The sequence below is a fragment of the Vulpes lagopus genome, chromosome 3, assembly GCF_018345385.1.
Source record: "Vulpes lagopus strain Blue_001 chromosome 3, ASM1834538v1, whole genome shotgun sequence".
NCBI lineage: Eukaryota > Metazoa > Chordata > Mammalia > Carnivora > Canidae > Vulpes > Vulpes lagopus.
This window is the reverse complement of record NC_054826.1, coordinates 151,885,509-151,908,499: the sequence shown is the minus strand read 5'-3', so window position 1 is coordinate 151,908,499 and position 22,991 is coordinate 151,885,509. Positions and strand designations below refer to the sequence as shown.

Sequence of the window (22,991 nt, the reverse complement as noted above, 5' to 3'; positions counted from 1 at the left end):
CTCTGAAAAGATCGTACCAGTGTACACACTGACACATAACTCCACATCTTCTCCACTGTTGGAAATTAACAATCTTTTATTTTTGGCAATCAAAAGACTAAATCCTATTCCCAATGATTTGAAATGCCATCCGTATCAGCTGCCAAATTACTGTATGTATTCAAGTACCATATTTTACCCTTCTGATGTTTTTGTGTGTTTTAATGCCTAAGACAAATAACTCTCATTACTCTTTTCTGGAATTTTTGTTGGATGTTCTTGCTTAGTTTTTCATATATTCTTTAGGATCAGATGTTAAATTCCAATAAAAATCCTACTGGTAATTTTTTGGGGGGGACTCATGTTAAATGTATAAATTAGGGAGAATTGGCATATACATAATGTAGAATCTCTTGTTCAAAAATATGATGAGCCATTCCATTGATTCAGGCCTTTCTGCATCCTTTAGAAGCATTTTCAAATTTTATCAGAACCCTTCACTTTGCTTTTTGGAATAATTTAGATAGTTCAGACATTCTTTCTGCAAAAAACAATTGGTAAGTGTTCCCCATGAGTATTTAAAGAAAGTTAAAACTCCTTCTTTTAGGGACACCTGGGTGGCCCAGTTGGTTAAGCATCTGCCTTCAGCTTAGGTCATGGTCCCAGGGTCCTGGGATTGAGCCCCCCATCTCTGCTCAGTGGAGAGCCAGCCTTTCCCTCTACCTGCCACTCCCCCTGCTTATGCTCCCTCTCCCCCTGTCAAATAAATAAAATCTTTTCTTAAAAATTCCTTCTTTTAAAAACTACTACAACCATCAATAATAGATCTTTAATTATCAGTCTATGGTGTTTTGTTCTTAATACAGTTAGCCTTCCTGCACATTTTACTAAAATATACTATCTGGGTGTAAAATATTTATTAAGAACCCACTATGTGTCAGGTGTTTTTCTAGATGTTGAGAATACTCAGTCTATAGCTGAATGCATACCAAGTGGTGACCAAGATAGACCCCCGACTTTGTGGAACTTCTATTCTATTGCAGTGCGACATGCAGAGAGGTAAACAAGTAAATGAACACAATGCTTTCAGACAGGAGTAAGTGATATGAAGAAAATAAAGCATAGTAACTAACAGGTATTGCTATGCCATACATAGTCCTAAGCACTTTATATGTATTGATGCATTTGATCCTCACAACAACGCCAATAAAGGGGTGTGTGTGATTATCCCCCACTTGGCAGGCGAGAAAATGATGCACAAAGAGGTCACAGAAACTTGCCCAAGTTTCCATAGCCAGTAAGTGGCAGAGTCAGGATTCAACCCTTTGCAGTCTGTCTCCAACATCTGTCACTCTGTATTAGTGGTTCTTGGCATCCCTTGGGAACTGTTGGAAATGCACACTCTCTAGCCCGACCCTAGACCCACTGAATCAGAAACCACATTTTCACAAGCTCTCTCAGATGACACTGAAGTTCAAGAACCACTTGGTGTAAGTGAGAGAGGCTGGTGTAGTGGAGTGGGGAGAAGAGGCTCATTTAGAAGGCACTGTAAGCTGCAGCAGGTCTCAGATGAGACCTGAGTGACAAGGCGGAGCCACCCACGTACAGATTCTGGAGAATTTCAAGCACAAAGTGCTAGCCACCATGATTAGAGCCAGGTGAAGAAGGTGAGCAGAGGTCTCCGCTGTCATGTGCTGTGCTACAGAGCTTGTCTTTGTTTGACAAGGTAGACTGATAAAAAGATAAGCACTTAAGACTATAGTTCTATAGTTCAAAACTCTATAATGAAGCATCCCATTAATATTGGCCAAAGGGCATCTAATTGTTACCAAAATGTCTATATCTACTTTAGAAAAACTTAAAAACTAAGAAACATTTGAGAGAAAGCCTGAGTGCCAGGTACCTTCATATGCTCTCATTTTCTCTATTCTAAAGTTTGTGGAGAAGTACTGCAATGGTTACAGATGACATAACAGGCTTGGATTTCAAATAAACAATTTTATAGCTGAAGTGAAATTTGTGATTCAAGAGCCTCATATATTTGAAGTTACCTAATAGTGAAAAAAAAAACACGAGAATGAAGAAATTTAATTTCATTTCTCCTTACTATCTCATTACCACTTCTTAACTTTGTGAATCCACGAACAGCAAGCCCTAAGGCAATGATTTTCTAAGTATTGCATGGAAAAGGATGACCTGCACAATCCTTGGTCCCACCCCAGACCTGTGGACTGCCTTGCCTTGATTCTTTTGCTCACTAGAATCCAAGAACCCCTGACTTAGTCCAGTATAACATACCAAAGGGGCTAGAAAATGAGACAGATACATTCTTTTCCAGTCAATTTTCTCCAGTTCAGCCCCAAAATTCTCAGTGGTACTTAGTCTATAGCTGAATGCATGTCCATGTCCATATTTCCAAGAATGGACACTTTCCTCATTCCTAAATATAAATATAATGTGCGGGATGCTTCAGGGTGAGCCTACATGACTTCTCCCTGGCTGTAATGACTACTGGCACCAAGATTTACTTCTAAGCCTTAGGTTCTTATTTGTGTAAATAGGGATGCTGCTTATCTCAAGGAAATTTTAAAAGTATTAAAATGTAGGTGGAAGTTCGTATGCAGTAAGCACTCAATAAATATTACTTTGGGCATATGTGATTTTTTTTTCCTGGGGGGTCGTGTGCACTTTTTGGTAAGAACTGGGCCAGTGAGGGCACATGGAGAGGTCAGTAAAAGTCATTTCAATTACTAATAACTTATGAATTGCCTGGAACACCAGATCCCTACAATGAGTTGATCTATTTGCAGAGAATTAGGAACTTGAGAATGCTCCAATTCTTTCATTTGTTGCTCCACATATCCCAGTAATTTAATAGCTCTTTTATTTAGTAACCATTTTCAAAACTAGTAAAATTCACCACTTACTTGATCCCGATACATGCCAGTCTTTACATTCTCTGATGGAAATATCATTATCTAAACTTATCTTAATTCTTCCACTATGGGCCTTATTGTCAAATGTTATCTGTGAAGAACAGGAAAAGTGTCAAAAACATAGCTATAGTTTTTAAAGTCAAGACATCTCTATATATTAATTAGGAAACAAATCTTTTAAGGTGAACGGATACCCACCCAGATTTCATCTCAGACTCTCATCCCTGAGCTGATGCTAACTCTGTTCAACTTGGGAAATGCCCTTTATTTCTCTGTGAAATGAGAAAGTTGAACAAGATCTTCGGTTGAGATCCTTTAGTCTCTAATATCCTATATTTCTATGATAGTATTCCAGCCCTGGACAACTCATAAAACAAGAGATCTCTCTCCTCTTTACCTTTAGATGTCCTCTTGGTATGAACAAGAGCTGATATAAGTATGCTTTTCCCCACCACCCCAGGGACTCAGCTGGCGATAGTTCGTCAGTACTGTTATAATTCTTACTAAGACAGAGGTTCATTATCTCAGGCTTGGAACATTTCAGATGGAGGTTTTCACAGGTTTTCATTCTGGACCCAGATTTCTTTCTTTCTTTCTTTTTTATTATTTTTTTAAGATTTTATTTATTTATTCATGAGACACAGAGAGAGAGAGAAGCAGAGACACAGGTAGAGGGAGAAGCAGGCTCCATGCAGGAAGCCCGACCCAGGTCTCGATCCCGGGACCCCAGGATCACGCCCTGGGCCGAAGGTGGTGCTAAACCACTGAGCCACCCAGGGATTCCCTGGACCTAGATTTCTTAGTCACTCTAGTACCATATATAAAAAAGGATGTGGTGCCAGGGAGTCAACAGCTGTGTGTCTTGCTTCAAGGATCACCACTTCAAGACATCAGGCACCCAGCAGGACAAAGCCACACCAGAACAACTTTCATATTCCTACTGTCTCCCCCTTCTAGCTCTCTCCACTTTCCCCTTATTGGGATAGGGAAAGCAAGGAAATAAGTTTTGGTTTTGTTCAGCTTGTTTTTAGTGCCTCCTCTCTCAAGTCCTAAAGGAAAAACATCCTTTCAAAAGTCTGCCATTTAGGGGCACCTGGGTGGCTCAGGTGGTTAAGCAGTTAAGCATCTGCCTTTAGCTCAGGTCATGTTCCCAGGGTCCAGGGACTGAGCCCCCTGCTGGGCTCCCTGCTCAACAGAGAGGCTGTTCCCCCACTTGTGCTCTCAATCTCAAAAAACAACAACAAAAAAGTCTGCCATTTAAATGAGTTTTACTGAAGCTTCTTCATGTGGGGTAACCAGACATGCCTGCAAATATAAATTTTCAAATAAATTTGGTGAGTCTGATTACTCCGTTTCTCATGTTGGACTGTAAGCATCTTTCCTTGACAAGCAACTTAAAGTGTTGTCAGTGTCGCATACCTCCACAGCTGCTGGAGGACCCAGCCCATGGCCTCACAAAGGAAAGATGCTTCATATTACTTGAATGAGTCAGAAATATTTGCTAAGGAGAACCCATACTTATCCCCACACAGTCTCTGGGCTTTACAAATAGTAGGTGCTCACTAAATATCTGCTGAGTAAATACACTTTGGCTCAATGTCAATCACATCTCAGGAGGGCTCCAAAGAAGTTCAATTCTTTAAATAAAGAAGAAAAAATAATGGATGGGATTAAGAACAGATTAGATAGCACAGAAAAAAGCAAGACTTAACTCTATGTTGTCTAGAGAAAGAAACCCACTTTAAACATAAGACACAAATACCTTAATATCAAAAGAGTGGGGAACACTACTTAAAAGAAAGCTGGGGTAGTTATATTAAAGTGTAGATTTTAGAGCAAAGAATATTACTGGCGTAAAAAGTACCATTTCATAATGATGTAAGAGTTAGTTCCTCAAACGAACACAAGAATCCTAGATGTTTATATACCTAATAGTTTCAAAATATATGATGCAAGAATATGTTAAACCACTATGAATGAATGTTAACGCATTACTTTTACATGATGAATCCAAATTACAGGCACGCCCAGGAAAGTTTCATAAATAGCTGTTATATACCAGGTACTAAGGGAGGTCCTTTATATATTTCATATATATGAAGTATATAGATAGATAGACAAATAACAGATAGATGTCTTCACAACTTTGTTAGGTAGGTGGGCATTAATTCTGTTTTAACAAATGAGAAAACTGGAACTCAAACCAATTAAGTAATTTGCCTAAAGTTATAAGCTACTAACTGGTGAACTAGATTAAAATCTAGGCTTGCCTGATTCCAAAGTCCCTGCATTTTAAATCAGCATATAGTGCCCCAGTTCATGTTTACTTATAACCATAAAGTTATAACCATAAAGTTATAAGTAAACATGAACTATTATTAAACCACCCTCTAGGGCATCAGTTCTACTATAGTTCTGTGAGACAACACTAAATCCACAACGCACAGGCATAGCTTGGGGTGAATCTGCAATAACAGGAAAAACAGAACAGCTGCATGCAGCTAACAGGCCAGGTTGCTCTCATCACTGTACTGAGTCATGGGAAGGGGTCTACATTTTACAAATGTTTCATTTATTCATCCCACAAATATTTGAGTCATCTACTATGTGCTTTGAGGGATGCAGAGACTGGTAAAATGATTCCTGCCTTCCAGGAGCTTTCAATCTAGTAGAGTTGATGATAAAAGCCTAGAAATGCACAAAACAAAAGAGAAGGTGGGTGAGCCTACATAAAATATAAAAACAAAACCAAAGGGGGATCCCTGGGTGGCTCAGCGGTTTGGCACCTGCCTTTGGCCCAGGGCGTGATCCTGGAGTCCCGGGATCGAGTCCCACGTGGGGCTCTCGGCATGGAGCCTGCTTCTCCCTCCTCCTGTGTCTCTGCCCCTCTCTCTCTCTCTCTCTCTCTATCTCTCTCTCTCTCTCTCTCTCATAAATAAATAAATAAATCTTAAAAAATAAAAATAAAAATAAAACCCTGGAGTTCAGAGCATAGGATGTGTTCCTATCTGAAGCATCACAAAAAGAATCCACAAAGAGATCAGTTGAACTGAGCCTTGAGAATGATAAAACTTCTGAAAGGTGACTCTCAGTTTGAGAGTGGTACAGGGGGTGGTAAGGGAGACGAGGGGCAAGAGAGAAGACTGTGGACAGTGGCTCAATTTTTATAAAAAATCAAGTAATATTGAAAACTCATAACTTCCTGACTAATATTAGGATCAAAATTTGTAGCCTAATACAAAATAGTCTTATAGTATTAGTGTTTTTTCCTGTTAAATGATATGCATAATTATTAATTATACTATATTCTGAAACTTTTTTAACCTCAACCTCTGAAAACTCGATTTCTCATAGCCAATTAGTTGAATATCATGAACGTAGCTCTGGTACGAAGTACTGCCGAAGTAACAGCAATCTGGACCATATGGAGGCAAGTTGTATCAAATGCAGTTCCACATATGCCCCACTCAGCATTGGATTTCTGAGCCTGAGCCTAATGAGGTGATCAACTCACAAGAGAGGCATCCTGTGCTCTCTAGAGAGCATTAATAGCTCCATGTGCCACTGGAATATAGAGAACAAAGATGCGACAGCGTGTGCTGAAGGGGGAGGAGCCAGAGCATCCAGACGCAGCCCACGGAAGGTACTGCAAACAATAACCCACAGGCCGCACACCCCTGCAGTGAGGAGCCTCAGCAGCAAGAACTCTTGGCAATGACCCTAAGCCGACAGCCACAGACTGGTAAGGGCCAACTATAGAGGACCCAGAAGCCTCTGCTCCTTTTGTATTTGAACACCTCCCCTGTGCCAGGCACCGAACAAGGCATAGGCCCTGCCCTCCCAGAACCTACACTGAGGTACGGAGGATAATTAACAAGTAAACGAGGTACCATCACGAAATAAAGGCAGCTCTACCAGCGCTTCCCCTCTGCACACTCAAGTGCAGACATCCCATACATTTGACCATGCTTTAATACAGGTAGATGAAGCGTGTAACTAAGTCAAACAATTTTTCTTCAAAAATTCAGGGACTGGGACCAAATTCAGCCCAGCCCACACTTACAGTCAGAGTAAAGTCATAACAGTCAGGGAGCTCGTGATGCCGAATGGTCTGCAGATTAATGGCCTTCAGCTTAAACTGCAGGTCCACCGTGAGGAGTCTAGGGGACAGGGGAGGCTTTAGTGCAGCGGAAACCTAGGCGCGCAGACACAGAGGTTGCCCTCCCACCTGCCTCCCTCACCTGTGAAAGTCCAGCGTTAAGTTGAGTTTATTTTCTTCCAGCGTTCCGACGTGGAAAGGCTCAGCTGGCTCTACAGAGAAACACTCTGCCATGGAAAGGAGCACAACGTCACGCACAGAGCCTAAAATAAAGAAGTGACCTGCATCTTGAAAGGATAGAGCGTTTAAGACCAGATATTCCGATTCTACTATTCTTCTGAATTCAGATTTAAAAGCTAAACGTCAGTACCACTTGGTTACAATGAGTTGTTTCTTTTTTAAATTTTAATTCGGGGGCACCTGGGTGGCTCAGCTGTTGAGCATCTGCCTTTGGCTCAGGGCATGATCTCAGGGTTCGGGATCGAGTCTCACGTTGGGCTCCCTGCATGGAGCCTGCTTCTCCCTCTACCTATGTCCCTGCCTCTCTCCCTCTATTGCTCATGAATGAATAAATAAAACCTTTTTAAAACTTTTTAAAAAGGTTCTTAGAAGCAATTTGGGTGAAGAATTCTGAGTTGCTTCTTTTAAAAAAGAAAAAAAATAAAAATAAATTTTAATTCGATTAGCCAACATATAGTACATCATTAGTTTCAGATGTAGAGTTCAGTAATTCATCCATTGGGTGTAACGTTCAGGGCTCATCTCAACACATGCCCTCCTTAATACCCATCCCCCTGTCACCCCACCCCCACCCCATCCCCCACCCACCTCCCCTCCAGCGACACTCAGTTTCTTTCCCAAAGTGAAGAGTCTCTGATGGTTTGTCTTCCTCTCATTTCTTCCCAGTTTTCCCTCCTTTCCCCATGGTCCTCTGCACTGTTTCTTATATTCCAACATATGAGTGAAACCATATAATTGTCTTTCTCTGACTGAATGAGTCATTTATTTTTAAGACACAAGTGGCTACAGCATTTCTGGAGTGGGTAAGGGGTAGGAGACCTGAACTCTCACATTAGTCTTCTATAGAATGCTATCTTCCTCCCTGCCTCTGTGAGCCTAAACTTTGAGTCCCTTCTCTCTTTTTTGTATCCTAAGCATAAACGTGAAGCACTTGTAGTACCTAAGATAAAATTTTCTGAATTTAAGGGACCTATTTTTTAAAATACTATTTCTCCTTAAGCACTTAAAAAAAAAGGAAGACAGTATTTTAGAAGATTTCACTAATCTGTACTGTAACCCTTTACTATCCTCCTCCAAAAAATGTCCCAGTGACTATTGTTAAAGGCATTTGAACATTTAACTTTTAACTTAAAGACTTAAGCTAATTTAATCTCAGGGTTGTGAGTTTAAGCCCTGCACTGGGCTCCACTCTGGGTATGGAACCTACTTAAAAAAAAAAAAAAAAAAATATATATATATATATATATATATATATATATATATATATATATATATATATAATAAGCCATTCTATTCTAAGTCCTGGTTCTGGTTCCCTCTCGAACCAACCATCAAAGATACTAAGTAGTTGGGACACCTGGGTGGCCCAGCAGTTGAGTGCCTGCCTTCGGCCCAGGGCATGATCCTGGAGTCCCAGGATGGAGTCCCACATCAGGCTCCCTTGCATGGAGCCTGCTTCTCCTTCTGCCTATGTCACTGCCTCTCTGTGTGTCTCTCATGAGTAAATAAATAAAATCTTAAAAAATAAACAAATAAATGATTAAAACAAGATATTAAGTAGAGAAGAGCAGTTGAGGGGAGGGAGTTTTATATGCATGACAAATTTGCAGGTACAATGTTTTGTAAGGGTGAGTGTACTTAACTGGCTTATCCAGTGCAAGAGGCAGTGGAACACAGAGGCTAAGAATATAGTGCCTAAGAGCACAGAGAGCCTGGGTCAAATTTCAGCACCACCTCTCACCAGCTCCATCTGGACCATATCACTTAACTCTGAGCCGTACTTTACTCTTCTATAAAATGAGGATAATAACATATTTTGCCTTATTGGTTTGTTCTTGTTGCTTTTTAAAATCATAGGTCACAGTAAAGTCACAGTACCCAACACATAATAAATCCTACATAGTTTCTTGCTATGACCTAATAGCACTGACCAAATGAACATTTTCAGAGATGAAATTGCTGATTTTAAGTATGAATCAAGGAGTTAAAAAATAGAAGCTCTAGTCTTTTGAAGAACATCACCAGTTTCAATCTCTGGATCAATGTCGAAGGTATCATTGCCAGGACAGATGTTTCCTTGCTTGTAGAAGTGCTGACAGATTGCCATAGCAGACTGTTCCGTCCCCTTGTTCTCATAAGCATGATTCCCAACCGAGGTATTGCGTAGCAGCAAGTACTTCAATGGAAAAGAGAAACAAAATGGGATGGGAACACCAGCCAGACAGAAATGAAGCCACGATTTTACTCACCCCTCCTGTGAAATGGGCAGGTTCCAACCTGCGTCCTAGGTGGAGACATTCACATTCACAGTGATACACAGAGCACAGGACATGATCATGGGCACCAGGACAGCAGCCAGCCAAGAGTACTTCCAAACTAGAGTTTTGGGCTTGCGTCTCATTTTTATGAGCGTGGGCAAGTCACAAATTTTCTGAACCTCTGGTCTCTTGTCTACAAAATGAAAGGCTTACAGCACATCATCTCTGTGGATCTTTCCTTCTTTAAAGAACTATGTTTAGGAACTGATTTTTACATTCAGTGTGAATACGAACTTTATCTCTGAACTATTTCTTGTAAGGTCAGGGTTCTGCTTTGCTGCTGTAATATAGGAAAGGGCAAGTATAGGAAGCTAACATGCAAAATAATTCCCCCAAAAAACCTGTTTCTTCTTTATCGTTGCAAGAACACAATTTAGTCACTTCCACAGCAATATTCCCTTGTCCCAGGGAGTCCTCTAAATAAAATAAAATGTGATTTTACAAATGAGGATCTTATGGTACTTAGGAATAATCATCAACTTAAAACTCTGAATGGATTTCTGTAGAAAAAAAGTGTTTCAGAGCTTACCATGAACAATGCTGTTTGGCACAATTAGTGATACAAAGATAGGTATCCATCTTTTGGAATTAACAATTTAACGGGATGGATACAGAGATAAATAACCCTATGAAACAATGCATGTGAAACATGCTAAATTAAATGAAATAAATCATTTATAATCTGAGCCTTATGGGATAGATGCTGAGCTAGGCCTCATCCAGCCCACCAAGAGCAGCATTTTATCACATCTGAGGCATGGTTCTCATTTAACGTAGCCTGCCCATGTGTTTGATGCAGCCTGGTGCTTTCCCAGGATACTTTTCCACTTGACTTCTGGGACACAGTATCAGTCTCCTCTGCTGAATCCTGCTCCTGCCAAACTCTATGTCTCAGAATGCCCTTGGATTCGGTCCTCGACTTCTTCATTCACATTCTCTCCATAAGTGATCTCAATCAGTCCCGTGTTGAAACATTATCTGTATGCTGATGGCTTCCAAATTTACATCTCCTGACCTTTCCACTGAATTCCATACATGGGTAGCACTCTGCCTGCAGGACACCTCTGGTGTCTAAGAGATACCTCAAACATAAATGTGCCAACAGAAAAACTAGCTCCTTCCATGAAAATGCCCTTTTTAATCAGTGACTCCATAAGCCTCTCCGCTTTGCAGGCTAAAGCTTAGGAATGATGATCCTTTAGCCTCTTTCTCTCATACTCCACTTCTGGTCCATCAGAAAGTTGTGCATTACTTTCAAATTATACCCCAAATCTGACTGCCTCTCATCACCTTCACTGCTCTCACCCTTGTCCACACCCCCTCATCTCTCACCCTGACAAGCTGAATCTCTTCAGTGGTCTTCCTGCCTGCCATCTGCCTTTCACCACAGTCTAGTCTCCATATGGAACTCATGAGACTGTTACAGAAATAAGTGAAATTAATGCATGTAATGCCCTTAGGACAGCGATACCCAAAACACAAAACTGTTCTATGCTCTGTTCATGCTACCCCTTCTCCCTGGAGGGCTCCTCCCTGAGATGGCTACAGCATGCCTCCCCACACTCTGGTCTGCCCTGTCCACCTGTCATTTACCGGAGAGGCCTCTCCTGACCACCTCCATTCATTCACTCTGCCTGCTGCTTTTTTTTTAATATAGTATACTTATAACCAACTGACAAATAATATCCTTGTTTATTATCTTATTTACTGCTTATATTAAATATGATTAAATATGATTAAAATATGATTTCCTCGACCTATTTGGTCACTAGTACCCATGCAGCAAAAACAGTATCTGAGGGGTCTCTGGGTGGCTCAGGTGGTTGAGCATCTGACTCTTGATTTCAGCTCAGGTCATAATCTCTGGATATGGGGATTGAACCCCATGTTGGGCTCACCAGAGTCTCCTTGTCTCCTCCCTCTGCCCTCCCTCTGCTCACACAAACACACACACACTCTCTCAAATAAATATTTAAAAAACAAAACCCAATATCTGATACACAACAGATACTAAACATTTGGAGAATAAATACTAGCCTTTGCTAATGTATATTGAAGTCTCTCCCCTACTGAAAGCCCTCCCATGGCTTCCAGTCTCTCTCAGAATAAATTTCAAAGCTTCTTTCCAGGGCCTAAAAAGCCCTGAGAGACCAGACCTAGCCCAGCCATACTCATCTCCTTTGTTCTTCCTCAAGCATACCTATCATTTTCTGGCTTCGAGAACCTTTGCTGTTGCTACTCCTTCAGCCTGGTATATTCTTCCCCAGACTTCCAGGCCTCAGAGAGGCCTTTTCTGACCACCTGAAGGCAATTGTTAATGCCCTTATGCTACTTAATTTTACTTCATAGCACTCATCAGTATCTGAAACCAAATGATTTTGATTGAACTTGTTAAAATCCATTTCCTGCATTAGAATGTAAATTCCACAGGACGAGGAACTTATCAAGGCCACTGTTCCAACCCCAGCAGTTAAAACAGCAGTAGGCATAGAATAGGTATTCAAATGTTTGTCAAATTTATGATACGGTAAAAATTATTATAATGCAATTATTGCTCCTCATTATTAGAAATGACCAATTCACAGTGAGATGGTAAACTCCTAGGACAGGATATATAATTACAGCACTAAGCTCTCTGTTAGCACTGGGACTGGGGGAAGGGGCCAGAAATCTATGGTAATAAAAGGAAGCTGCAAAAGTTGTTAAGCAGCATTATGTCCTACATGTAGGGGGCAACAGTGGAGATACTCGGTTTTGAGGGTTTTATTCTCTATTCAAGGAAATAAGTGTATTAAGCCTTGCTAAAGCTACTCAGAGCCAAACTGGTAGTTTTATATTGGGTGTGGGAAGGTGTTAGAGGTAAACAGTCCATTAAATGAAAAAGAAGGATCCCTGGGTGGCGCAGCGGTTTGGCGCCTGCCTTTGGCCCAGGGCGCGATCCTGGAGACCCGGGATCGAATCCCACATCGGGCTCCCGGTGCATGGAGCCTGCTTCTTCCTCCGCCTGTGTCTCTGCCTCTCTCTCTCTCTCTGTGACTATCATAAATAAATAAAAATTAAAAAAAAAATAAATGAAAAAGAAGGTAAAAGATCTTGAATGTGGTAAGGTCCCAAGTAGAACAGTGTGCCTGCAATGGTGCGTGGTAAGAAGTAAAGCTGGAAAGACAGGCAGGGGTCATGAAGTAGAGTCATACGAGTATGAGGTCCCTAGCCCTTCTGAGTGCCCACTATTTTTGAAGCAATCCTCACAGGAATTACCTAAAGATATAAACCTCCTGACCACAGAAATTGTATGTCTTAAACTTTCTAAGATCTTGAAACATAAAAGATCTAGGTGCAAGGGCACTGCAGGTAACTTGCTAACATTTTTTGGCTATGGCCAAACTTCCTTGCTGACCTAATAAGACTCTTTGTGGAGGTCTGTGTAAGAGCTAGATGGTCAGGGGCAAGTGCAGGACTGTGTCCAACTACACGGCAGCCCTGGAGCTTGAGTCACAGGACTCTGGGACAGGAATGTGGAACTATGGCTGGAAGGTAGGTGACCTGTGGGACTGATCAGTGGGGCCTCCAAGCGGCTGTGGCCTCTAGGGGCTTTAATCAGGCTGTGTGTCTGTCCTCACTTGCCTCTGCAGCTCTGCCTTGACAGAGAAATTTTTCACACAGATCCATTGTTCTGTTTAGTAACTTACACAGTTTACTTCTATTACTGTAGATTTCTGGCCAGTTTACACAATCCAAGTGTTAACAGAAAGCCTTAGTGCCATAAACAGATATGTCATTCTAGGAATTTACTATCTCACAGTGCAGATTATCTCTAGATAATGAAGAACTATAATTACACTATAATAATTTTTATTTGGGGGGGGCAGTGAATCAATATTACAATAAAATCATTGTCATGTCTGACACAAAGCCCTTATTTTTTAAATGAATTTTCAGGTCTTAGTTGCTATATGTGCTCTGCAAAGTTAATATTCTCATTATTTGTTAAGGGCCCCTGAAAGTATAAACTCCCAAGACTTAATGGCTACTAACAACCAGGGCCATGGTTAATAATTTTAAATCTTTGAGGCATTCATGCCAACCCCTAGCTCTGATTTTTTTAATTAACTCTTTAAAGTTTCTGTCTCTTTGTTACTAAACAAAAGCTTTTCTCAATTTCTAGGTTCAGTTTGATGGTGATATTTTTTAAAAATTATTTTACAATGGTTTTATGCATATCATTTATACATATCACCACAGAAATGTTCACCCTTCTACGATAGAATGTTAGTTTTTATTGTGTACCTGGCTAACAATTTCCTTGTCTGTTCTTTCTTCCAAGTAAGAACGCACATACTTGATTTACCTGGTTCACTGCAAAGATGATCTGATCATATACATCACGTTGTGTGTACACTGCATATGTGTCATCCATTCGGTCCATATATCCTTTTAAGAAGAGGTGTTTGAATGCTATAGTGTTTTCTTCCTTGAAAGCTACAACCATCTGGTTACTTAGCCCAAAAAAGACCAGCTTAAAAGAAAAAAGGAAAAGAGAGTGACAAAAACAAGAAAATAAAAGGTCAATTTATTTATTCAAGAGTCAATGTCTAATTAATCCTGAATATTCAACAGAAATGAAACTTTTGGTAGCTGTAAATTAATTTGGCCTTGAGGATAAGGTAGGCTTCTAGTTTTCAAATGAAAGAAAGTGGTTTTGCACATTTTCACATACGATCTTACTTAATGCTGCTGTCCCAATCAAAAGCTTTAGCTCAGAGAAGTCCTCCTTTAGAAGTTTAATTTTTTTTAACGATTATATTTATTTATTCATGAGAGACACACAGAGAGAGAGGGAGAGACACAGGCAGAGGGAGAAGCAGGCTTCATGCAGGGAGCCTGATGTGGGACTTGATCCCGAGACTCCAGGATCACACCCTGGGCCGAAGGCAGGCGCCAAACCACTGAGTCACCCAGGGATCCCCTTCTTTAGGAATTTAGAGAAGCAAAGTCACTGTACCTAAAGAAATGGAAAGGTTTCCTTAAGAAAGAAACAATGAGAGGGCACTGGGATGATGGTATGAGCACTGGGTGTTATATGTTGGCAAATTAAATTTAAATAAAATATGTTTTTAAAAAACCATATTGGGAGATCACAGGTATGAGATCAATAAAAGAAAGAAAGAAAGAAAGAAAACCCCTGAAGTACGTGCATAACTCAGGTGGGGACATTTCAGGAGCACAGGAAAGAGGCTAAAAAGGTAGAGTGGAACTTCGCACTTGAGGGGGGTGGGTACTGAGGATCCCAGGACAATCCAACTAAAGGAACAGCAAGAAAAAAAAGTCAGCAGAAAAGCTGGAGGCAGATGGTGCAGGGTTCTTCTACAGCAAGTAGAGGATTTTTTAAAAAGATTTTATTTATTTATTCATGAGAGACACTTAGAGAAAGGCAGAGACATAGGCAGAGGGAGAAGCAAGCACTTTGCAAGGAGCCTGACGCAGGACTTGATCCCAGGACACTGGGATAACGAAAGGCAGATGCTCAACCACTGAGCCACCCAGGTGCCCCAAGTAGAAGATTTTTTTTAAATGAATTGTGCAGGATACCAAGAAGGTTTTGAAGCAGGTGTACAAGCAATATAAGAAATGTCTTAAATAAATCTAAGTCCTCTTATCAAATCACTATAGTTGTCAGTTACCAAAACTGTGACAATAAGACCAAAAATAAAAACATTCTTTCAACTGATCTCTAAATTAAAGGATATTAACATAATATATCTTTACTATCTGGGATTGACCCCAGAGTTTTACATGAAACTCGGTTATTCATGTACAAAAAAGCTGTTTAACTGCTACACTGTCATATTAACATCAGCGCTTTCCATCACACCTGAAACTTTACTCCAAGTTTCTCTTTCACCTTCTCTTTCCTTCGAAATCATCTCAATCTCTTGCTCCCTCCCTCCTCCTCTCTCCCACACACTCTCTTGCTCTCACTTTCTTTTTGACACACACACACACACACACACACACACACACACACACACACACACACACACACACACTGTAAGTTTAGAACATACACTCTGACTTGGATCCCAGAGTGAGGCAGGGTGTATTTTATACGGAAAAGGGAAACAACACTGAGCACCTATGTGCCATACCAGGAACTTCCTTCATACTAATCCCATTTTATAGATAGGCACATAAACGCCCAGAGAAATTAAATAATTTTTTCAAGTCACATCACTACCAAGTGTATAGTCAAAATCTGAACCCAAGTCTAACAGACTGAATCCAAGTTCTAGCCACACTATCATGCTACACAAAGTTGTTTAGAGTCTGACTGGAGCAAAATAGAGCACAAAAATCTCTTCTCTTTTCACCTCTCCTTGTGATGTATGCCCTGCACCCTACACATGTCAGTGCTCCCCATCTAACTGGACTTCTATCTCTGAAGAGCCTCTTTAAGCCAAGTGTCCTATATAAATCCCAATAAGATGACAGCCAAGGATTTTACATCTAATGAAGCTGATGACAAAAAGCCTCCAGAAAATTCCCAAAGACCAATTATCAGTGAGTTCCCCCCACATGCCGGCACTGAGCTGGGTCCCAAGGATGCAGTGCAGAAGCAATGGTCCCTGACCTCAAGGGATACCCATGACAGAGAGAAAACCCCTGTAACTCAGAGGCTGTGCCAGGTTGTGGGGAAAGGGAACATTTAGGAGGGTGCCCATCATTGCAGATATCTTTCTTTTTGCTCCTGCAGACACAAAATCTCCAAATGAACAGGAAGTCTACCTTCTTCCCTCTGAGAAGAGGGTACCTGTCACCAAGTGACACTTCTTTGCTCAGTTACAAAGTCTTTATGTAGTATTTGTTTGGCTGTTCTAATACAGATTAAAGAAACACCACAATTAAGAAACATCACCCGGGGCACCTGGGTGGCTCACTTGGGTGAGAGACAGACTCTTGGTTTCAGCTCAAGTCATGATCTCAGGGTTGTGGGATCAAGCCCTCTGTTGGGCTCCATGCTTGGTAGTGAGTCTGCTTGAGATTCCCTCTCTCTCTCTCTCTCTCTCTCTCTCTGTCACCCCCCCAAAAAAAATCTTTTTAAAGAAAGAAAAGAAAAACCCTCAGAGAGCATATGACTCTTGATCTCGGGGTTGTGAATTCAAGTCCCATGTTGGGTGTAGAGATCACTTAAAAATAATATCTTTAAAAAAAGAAAAACCCTCAGTTCCTTTTAAGAATGTACCTAAATGCCTTTTATATGCTTATTACTAACAGCCTTAATATCTTAAACCATTGGTCACTTTTCCTCCTGACCACTCCAGGAAACAGAAGATGGTTAGATGAGCTCTCTAAAAAATTTAGGAGTAATTAAGAACACAGGTCTTAGAATAAAATCTGAATTGAATCCCAGCTCCACTCTTTATTTTACCTCATTAAGCCTCAGTATTCTCATCTGTGAAATGGGATAATTACTCTCACCAGTAGGAAAATATATCTTCACAAGAGTAAATCACAATCAGTATTGATGAAGAAAAAATGTCAAGGAAATGAGATTCAAACTCTCCTAAAATGAAGTCTCATATTTCACTACCTATGTCACTCCTTTATAGTTAACTCCACATTTTCCCACTACAGGGCTATGAGAATCCAAGCACTCGCCTCAACAGAAACCTTTAAAGTTTCTGAAGAGAGAAATTCCCAGGAAACTAGGAAGGAAAAGAATCCTCTGGTTGGGCAACCACTAGTTTTCATGGCTGATTTAGAAACCTTCAGCTTCTTTATTAAAAAGCAAATATTAAAGTTTTCTTTTCCTAAAAACTGATTCTATTACGCAACTAAAATAGTTAAGGAAAGATAAGAAGGGAAAAAAGGGGAAAACCCCAGTCTTCTTTCACAAACACTGCAGAGGGGTTTAAGATTGTGTGTTTCCTTATTTATTGATCTCCATTATACATACAGTTCAGAGTTAGAAAAAACAACTGTCCTTACTCCTCTGTTACTAAAAGAGGTCGTCGCTAAACTTGCGATTTGAGATGCTTACCTGGATAGTCACCATTGCAATTTTTAGAATTTGTATGGCAAGCTTCCATGGTTTTCTACCTCGAGCCCAGAACTTTTCACAAGGATTCATGAAAAAAAATTTGAGTTTTCGCCTCATCTGGTCTTCTAACAGAAGCTCCTCAGAGGGCGATGTGTGCTGGCTAAAAGTGCAACGATTTTCCTCTTCATGAGAGCTGCAGCTACTTATAACAACTGTAGGATTTGCCATCTCTAGGGGGAGAAAAAAAAGATCGTTTACATTCTGTAACTAAAGGCACTAATCTTTATTCTTTGCTATAGTAGGATAGTTGAAGAAGCCCAAACAAAAGATCTGGTTTCAAATACACCATTGTTCTAAATTGCACTTTAGATGTTTATAGAATCGACTAGAATGTAACACGTCCTGTTTCTTTTTGTTTCAGTTACTAAGTAAATTTTCGCTCAGTTGAATTATTGAATTCATGGGCTGCTTCTACTGGTAGAGGAATATATGGACATTTATATAGCAGGTATACACTCTGTGCCTCCTTCAGTAACAGATACAGTTAGAGCAGGGTGACCTGAAAGCCTATGGAAGAGTTTTAGAAGGTAGGTAGCCTCAGAAATTATATGCAAAATTTTGTATATATGAAGATATGGCCATTTTTCCTGCAGCGATACTTAAAGCTTCATCAGATTATCAAAATAAGTTTAATTATTTAAACCGCCCGCTGAGTTAGGGGCGCCTGGGTGGTTCGGTCAGTTAAGCACCTGCCTTCAGCTCAGGGCATTATCCCAGGGTCCTAGGATCCAGTGCCCGCCCCCCCTTGGGCTCCCTGATCAGTGAGGAGTCTGCATTCCCTCTGCCCCTCCCCCTGCTTATGCTCTCTAATAAAGTCTTTAAAAAACAAAACAAAACACTGAGTTAAAGGTAGCAAGGTGTGGTGTAGGGAACTAAGGCCATGTTTAGTATGTAATCCTGGTTCTAGGGCTTGACACTTCTGTGACCCAGGCAAGTCACTCGGCCTCTCTGAGCCTCAGCTTTTTCTTCTGCAAAAGGGTGATAACAATACCTATCCTCATATGATTCTTATTAAATAAAAATGCAAATAAAGCCCTTGCACAGAGTCCAACACTGAGCACGCAGCCTCACTCCCCCTAGAGCCTTAACAGCCAAGTCAGCGTCCTAAACAGGAAACAAGATTCTTAAGGGGCAGTGGAGGCTCAGGAAACTTAACTACTCCCCAAAGGGGAATGCAGAAGCTCAACTTAAGTCCAAATCCCACTCGTATTTGATTTTTATTGAAGGCCTAATATTATGTAGTACATTTTGCTTTTCAAAGTACCTCTTATCCACTACTTCTCTTGTCTCTTTGAAAAGGATGGGGCTATTTTTATTGCCTTTGTAGTCCAAAATGACAAACATGTCACTCCAGAAGTGGGGACTTACCTTGGATTTTCACTCAGATTACTTAATATTATGGAAACCTGTTCAAAATAGAATACCCCAAACCACCTGGGAGAGTTGAGATCTTCCACACAGAACAGAAAGGCCGGCTCCATGAGAGATTTTTACAGTGACTTCTACTCAGAAATCAAGGTGGGGGTTGGAGGGAGTCAAACTATAGTAATAGAGCATCTAACAAGTCTCTGTTTAGGTATCACACTGCTTTCCAAATACAGAATCCCGCTTTTGGTTCTGATTCAACCATTCTTAGCAAACCCGACATCTCCAAATAATAGATAAAATTATTAGCCATCAAAACTAGCTATGGGGCAAGTTTGTACAATCTTCATTAATGAAAAGATTAACAAGGGCAGTGCTGAGTCAGCCAAGCATAAAACAGTTTACACTGGCATAAAAAATAGCATATGCCGTATCTTCAAAATGAAATAATTATGATAGAACTCCTTCAAGTACGGTTCTTACGTCTTAAAGTGCAAAGTATGAGGCAAAGACGTAAGGGAGAGAAAAAAAGCTATCAATTCCTTAGGCTTTCCATTCAAGAACATTTTATTTCCTTCTTCAAAAGGCAGCATTTAAAGATTTAAATGGGATTTTAAAACCGTAAAATCAAAACTTGCACATGAACACCATCAGCAGTAGTGAGGCTGGTAATAATAAAGCTGCTGGGAAGTTACGTTTCGGAGGACCCAGACGCCCTTTGTCTTTTGATACAAGGAAAAAGTAAAGTGGAAACAAACAAGGCCCGCGTGTAGCATAACCCACAGGAGCGGGGAGCACCGAGCCTGCACCGGGCGTCAGGCTGTCCCAGAGGCACAGCGTTTCGTTCACAAAACTTGCTTTTTTAACGCCACTACACCAGCTGCAAACGTTAGCTTTGCCCGGGCACAGAGGAGACGCCTCGGGGCGGGCACCGCACAAAACCGCAAAGTGGGGGCGCCGGGGGCTCAGCGGTGAGCACCTGCCTTCGGCCCAGGGCGTGACCCCGGGTCCCGGGATCGGGTCCCGCGTCGGGCTCCCCGCACGGAGCCTGCTTCTCCCTCCGCCTGTGGCTCCGCCGCTCTCTGTGTCTCTCGTGAATAAATAAAATCCTTTTTAAAAACCCTGCGAAGTGTCAGGCCGCGAGCCTGAAGGAGCGCCGACCCCCCCCCACCCCGGCAAGGGGCCCCGCGGGGGCAGGAAGCCGGGGGATGCGCGCGAGTAGAAAGACCTCGGAGTTGACCGCGCGTGCGACTTTCTCCAGAAGCGCTTCCCCACTTCACCAGACACCCGAGTCTTTTCTTTCCTTCCCTCCCGCCTTTCTTCCTCTTCTTTTTAAGATTCGTTAGTTTGAGAGACGGAGCCCGCAGATGCAGGGGGAGCCCCGGGGACTCGATCCCGTGCCGGGGAGCCCCTCCCCGCTGCCCTTCACCAGCTCCCACACCGACCCCCGAGTCCCCGAGGCGCGGGTCTGCCCGCCCAGGCCCCGGCTGCGGCCCCGTCCCCCCCCCCCCCCGGCCCCTGGCGCCTAGAGCTGGGTGCGCGGGGACGCGCTCGGCCGCCGCCCGGGTCTTCCCCGGCGCCAGGGGGCCGCGGGCGGCTTCATGCGCTGCCCCCCAGGACGCAGGCTTCGCGGGGGCCTCGCGCCGGGCGGGGGGGCCGCTGAGCCTCGGGGCCGCGCCGCCGGGACGCCCCCCGCCCGGACCCCCGGACCCTCGCCCGCCCCGCGCCGCCCCAGCGCACACCCGCCCGGGCCCCCCGCCGCGCCCCCGCCGCCCGAGCGTCCCTCCGCCCCGCCCGGACCCCCCCCCGGGCCCCAGCCCGGCCCCCGCCGCCCGAGGGCCCCTGACCTTGCGCCGACGGCGGGGCGGGCGCGGAGCCCACGCGCTGCAGCTCGCACCCCGCCGGCCCCCGGGGCCCCTCCATGGCGCCGACGCCCGGGGCCCCGACCCTCCCGCTGCGCGTGGCCGACGGCTCGGCTCATCGCGGTCCCCCCGCGCGCCGCGGGCGCCGTTCCCACGACACCTGATGCCGCGGGCGGCGCCGGGCTCGACTCCCTGCGGCGGGCGCGGGGCGGCGGCGGGCGCGGGTCCTCTCGGCCGCAGGGGGCGCGGCAGCCGGGCCGCTCCCGAAGCCCCGGGACCGGCTCAGCCCCGCCCCGCGCGGGTCCCGGGCCGCCAGCCGCCGCCGGGGACATCCTCCCCGCTCGGCCCCGCGGCTCGGGAGCCGCTCCGCTTCGCGCCCACTCCTTTCCCCGCCCTTCCTGGGTGGGCCCCCGGCGCCGCGCGCGCCCCTGAGCCCCGTCACGCCCCTCCCTGCTCCCACAAACAGGCCGCACAGCCCGGCTCGGGTTTCGCGGCGCTCGGGGTGCAGGTGCGGGGGTGCAGGTGCGGGGCTGCAGGTGCGGGGGTGCAGGTGCGGGGGTGCAGCTGCGGGGGGTGCAGGTGCGGGGCTGCAGGTGCGGGGGTGCAGGCGGCCTGGCCGCGGGGGTGCAGGTGCGGGGGTGCAGGCGGCCTGGCCGCGGGGGTGCAGGTGCGGGGATGCAGGTGCGGGGGGTGCAGGTGCGGGGCTGCAGGCGGCCTGGCCGCGGGGGTGCAGGTGCAGGGCTGCAGGCGGCCCGGCCGCGGGGGTGCAGGTGCGGGGGTGCAGGTGCGGGGGTGCGGGCGGCCGGGCCGCGGGGGCCTGCGCGCAGTCCATTCCGTGGCCCGCGTGGGGAATCACCCAGTGCAAGACTCTTCAAACCGGAGCCTCATACGTGCTCTAGGCCTTGGGCTTTGCAGGACTGCGTGCAGACTGTTCTCTGGATGCCTCTAGGCCGCGCTGGGACAGGAAGCCCTGGGAAGCTCTCAGAAGGAATGTGGCCGGACAGACTTGAGGTCGTGACAAGGATTGTTTGCGTGGCCAAACATTAGCCAGGCTGCTAACAACCCTCGTGGCTTATCTCTGCATTTGCTTCTAAAATCCAGTTGTAGCAAGGGCCCTGCAAAGTCAGCTTAACCAAAACCCCCACACACACATCCTCAATATCCGATGGCCCTCAACGAAGTTCCCCTGCCCCCAGGTGAAGTCTGATCCTCCTGGGCTGTTTTCAGCAAGAATCCTGCTAGGTGGGTTTAGCCAAAACGACCTTGTTGCTTTGTCCTGGTAGTGATTTCCCATTCACTGGCCTCTCCCCTCCTCCCATCAGTTTCCACTTGCCCACGTGGTAGTAGGAGTTGCGCCTCGTCTCCCCCCCCCCCCCCCATCTTAAAGTCCTATTGCAGTGGTCCCTAGACTCTGGACGGCCCTAAATAAAGCCCGCCTTACCATCCTTACCAAGTGTCATCCATTCTTTATTTCCTTAAGAGTACATCTCCCACTATGACCTTTTTCTTCATGAATTCTTTTTAAAAATTAAACCTGAGCTTACTGCTTGTCAGAAATAGATCAGAACTTTGATTAATTTTAATTACAACCACTTCCGGCTTGTTGTAATTGCTTTTTAAGTTACTGGGGGTAGGAGTGGGGGGCACGGTTAAGTTTGTAAAGGTCACTGAATACCCATAACAGGCAATGCCTCAAAACGATATCAAGAGCTATCAGATCTTTTATAAAACCTTTTAAAAATCCTAAACCAGTTTGCATGGATAATTAATAAATAGAAATATCTTTTCTTGCAATGGGGCACAAGAATTTTATGCTGTTAATAAACCCGGATCCCAGGTGCTGTGAACATAGTAGATATTAAAAAGTGGGCAATTGGCACACTTGGTTCTCAAGTGTAATTTGGAAAATATAATTTAATCTCTAATGCCCACATGCTTCCACATGATTTAACACTACTTCCTTATCATAACAGTAAAGTCCTTATGACAGTGGGAGTTTGAAATGCTTGATTGTTCAGGAACAATCTGAACTTTAGAGAGGTTCACAGGCATAAATGGTGGCCCTCACTTAACCCTAGTTGCAGCTGAGGTAAG

The 22,991-nt window shown here is 43.9% G+C and overlaps 1 protein-coding gene across 6 annotated transcripts in view; it reads right to left on the bottom strand.

The window, feature by feature from the left end:
* The window catches only part of MCOLN3 (mucolipin TRP cation channel 3), a 29,995-nt gene extending 7,621 nt beyond the window's left edge, over positions 1-22,374 (bottom strand). The window contains exons 1-7 of one of the 6 annotated variants that reach the window (XM_041750692.1): positions 22,348-22,374; positions 17,611-17,840; positions 13,921-14,088; positions 9,277-9,430; positions 7,157-7,241; positions 6,979-7,075; positions 2,907-3,006 (exon numbers count right to left, since the gene is read on the bottom strand). In XM_041750692.1, coding sequence (XP_041606626.1) covers positions 2,907-3,006; positions 6,979-7,075; positions 7,157-7,241; positions 9,277-9,430; positions 13,921-14,088; positions 17,611-17,840; positions 22,348-22,357 — 844 coding nt within the window. In that variant the 5' untranslated portion in view covers positions 22,358-22,374. Of the gene's footprint in view, positions 1-2,906; positions 3,007-6,978; positions 7,076-7,156; positions 7,242-9,276; positions 9,431-13,920; positions 14,089-17,610; positions 17,841-20,014; positions 20,779-20,882; positions 21,448-21,787; positions 22,159-22,347 lie in introns of those variants that run through there. The other 5 variants (XM_041750693.1, XM_041750687.1, XM_041750691.1 and 2 more) reach the window with 5 other exon arrangements.
* Positions 22,375-22,991: the final 617 nt, after the last annotated feature.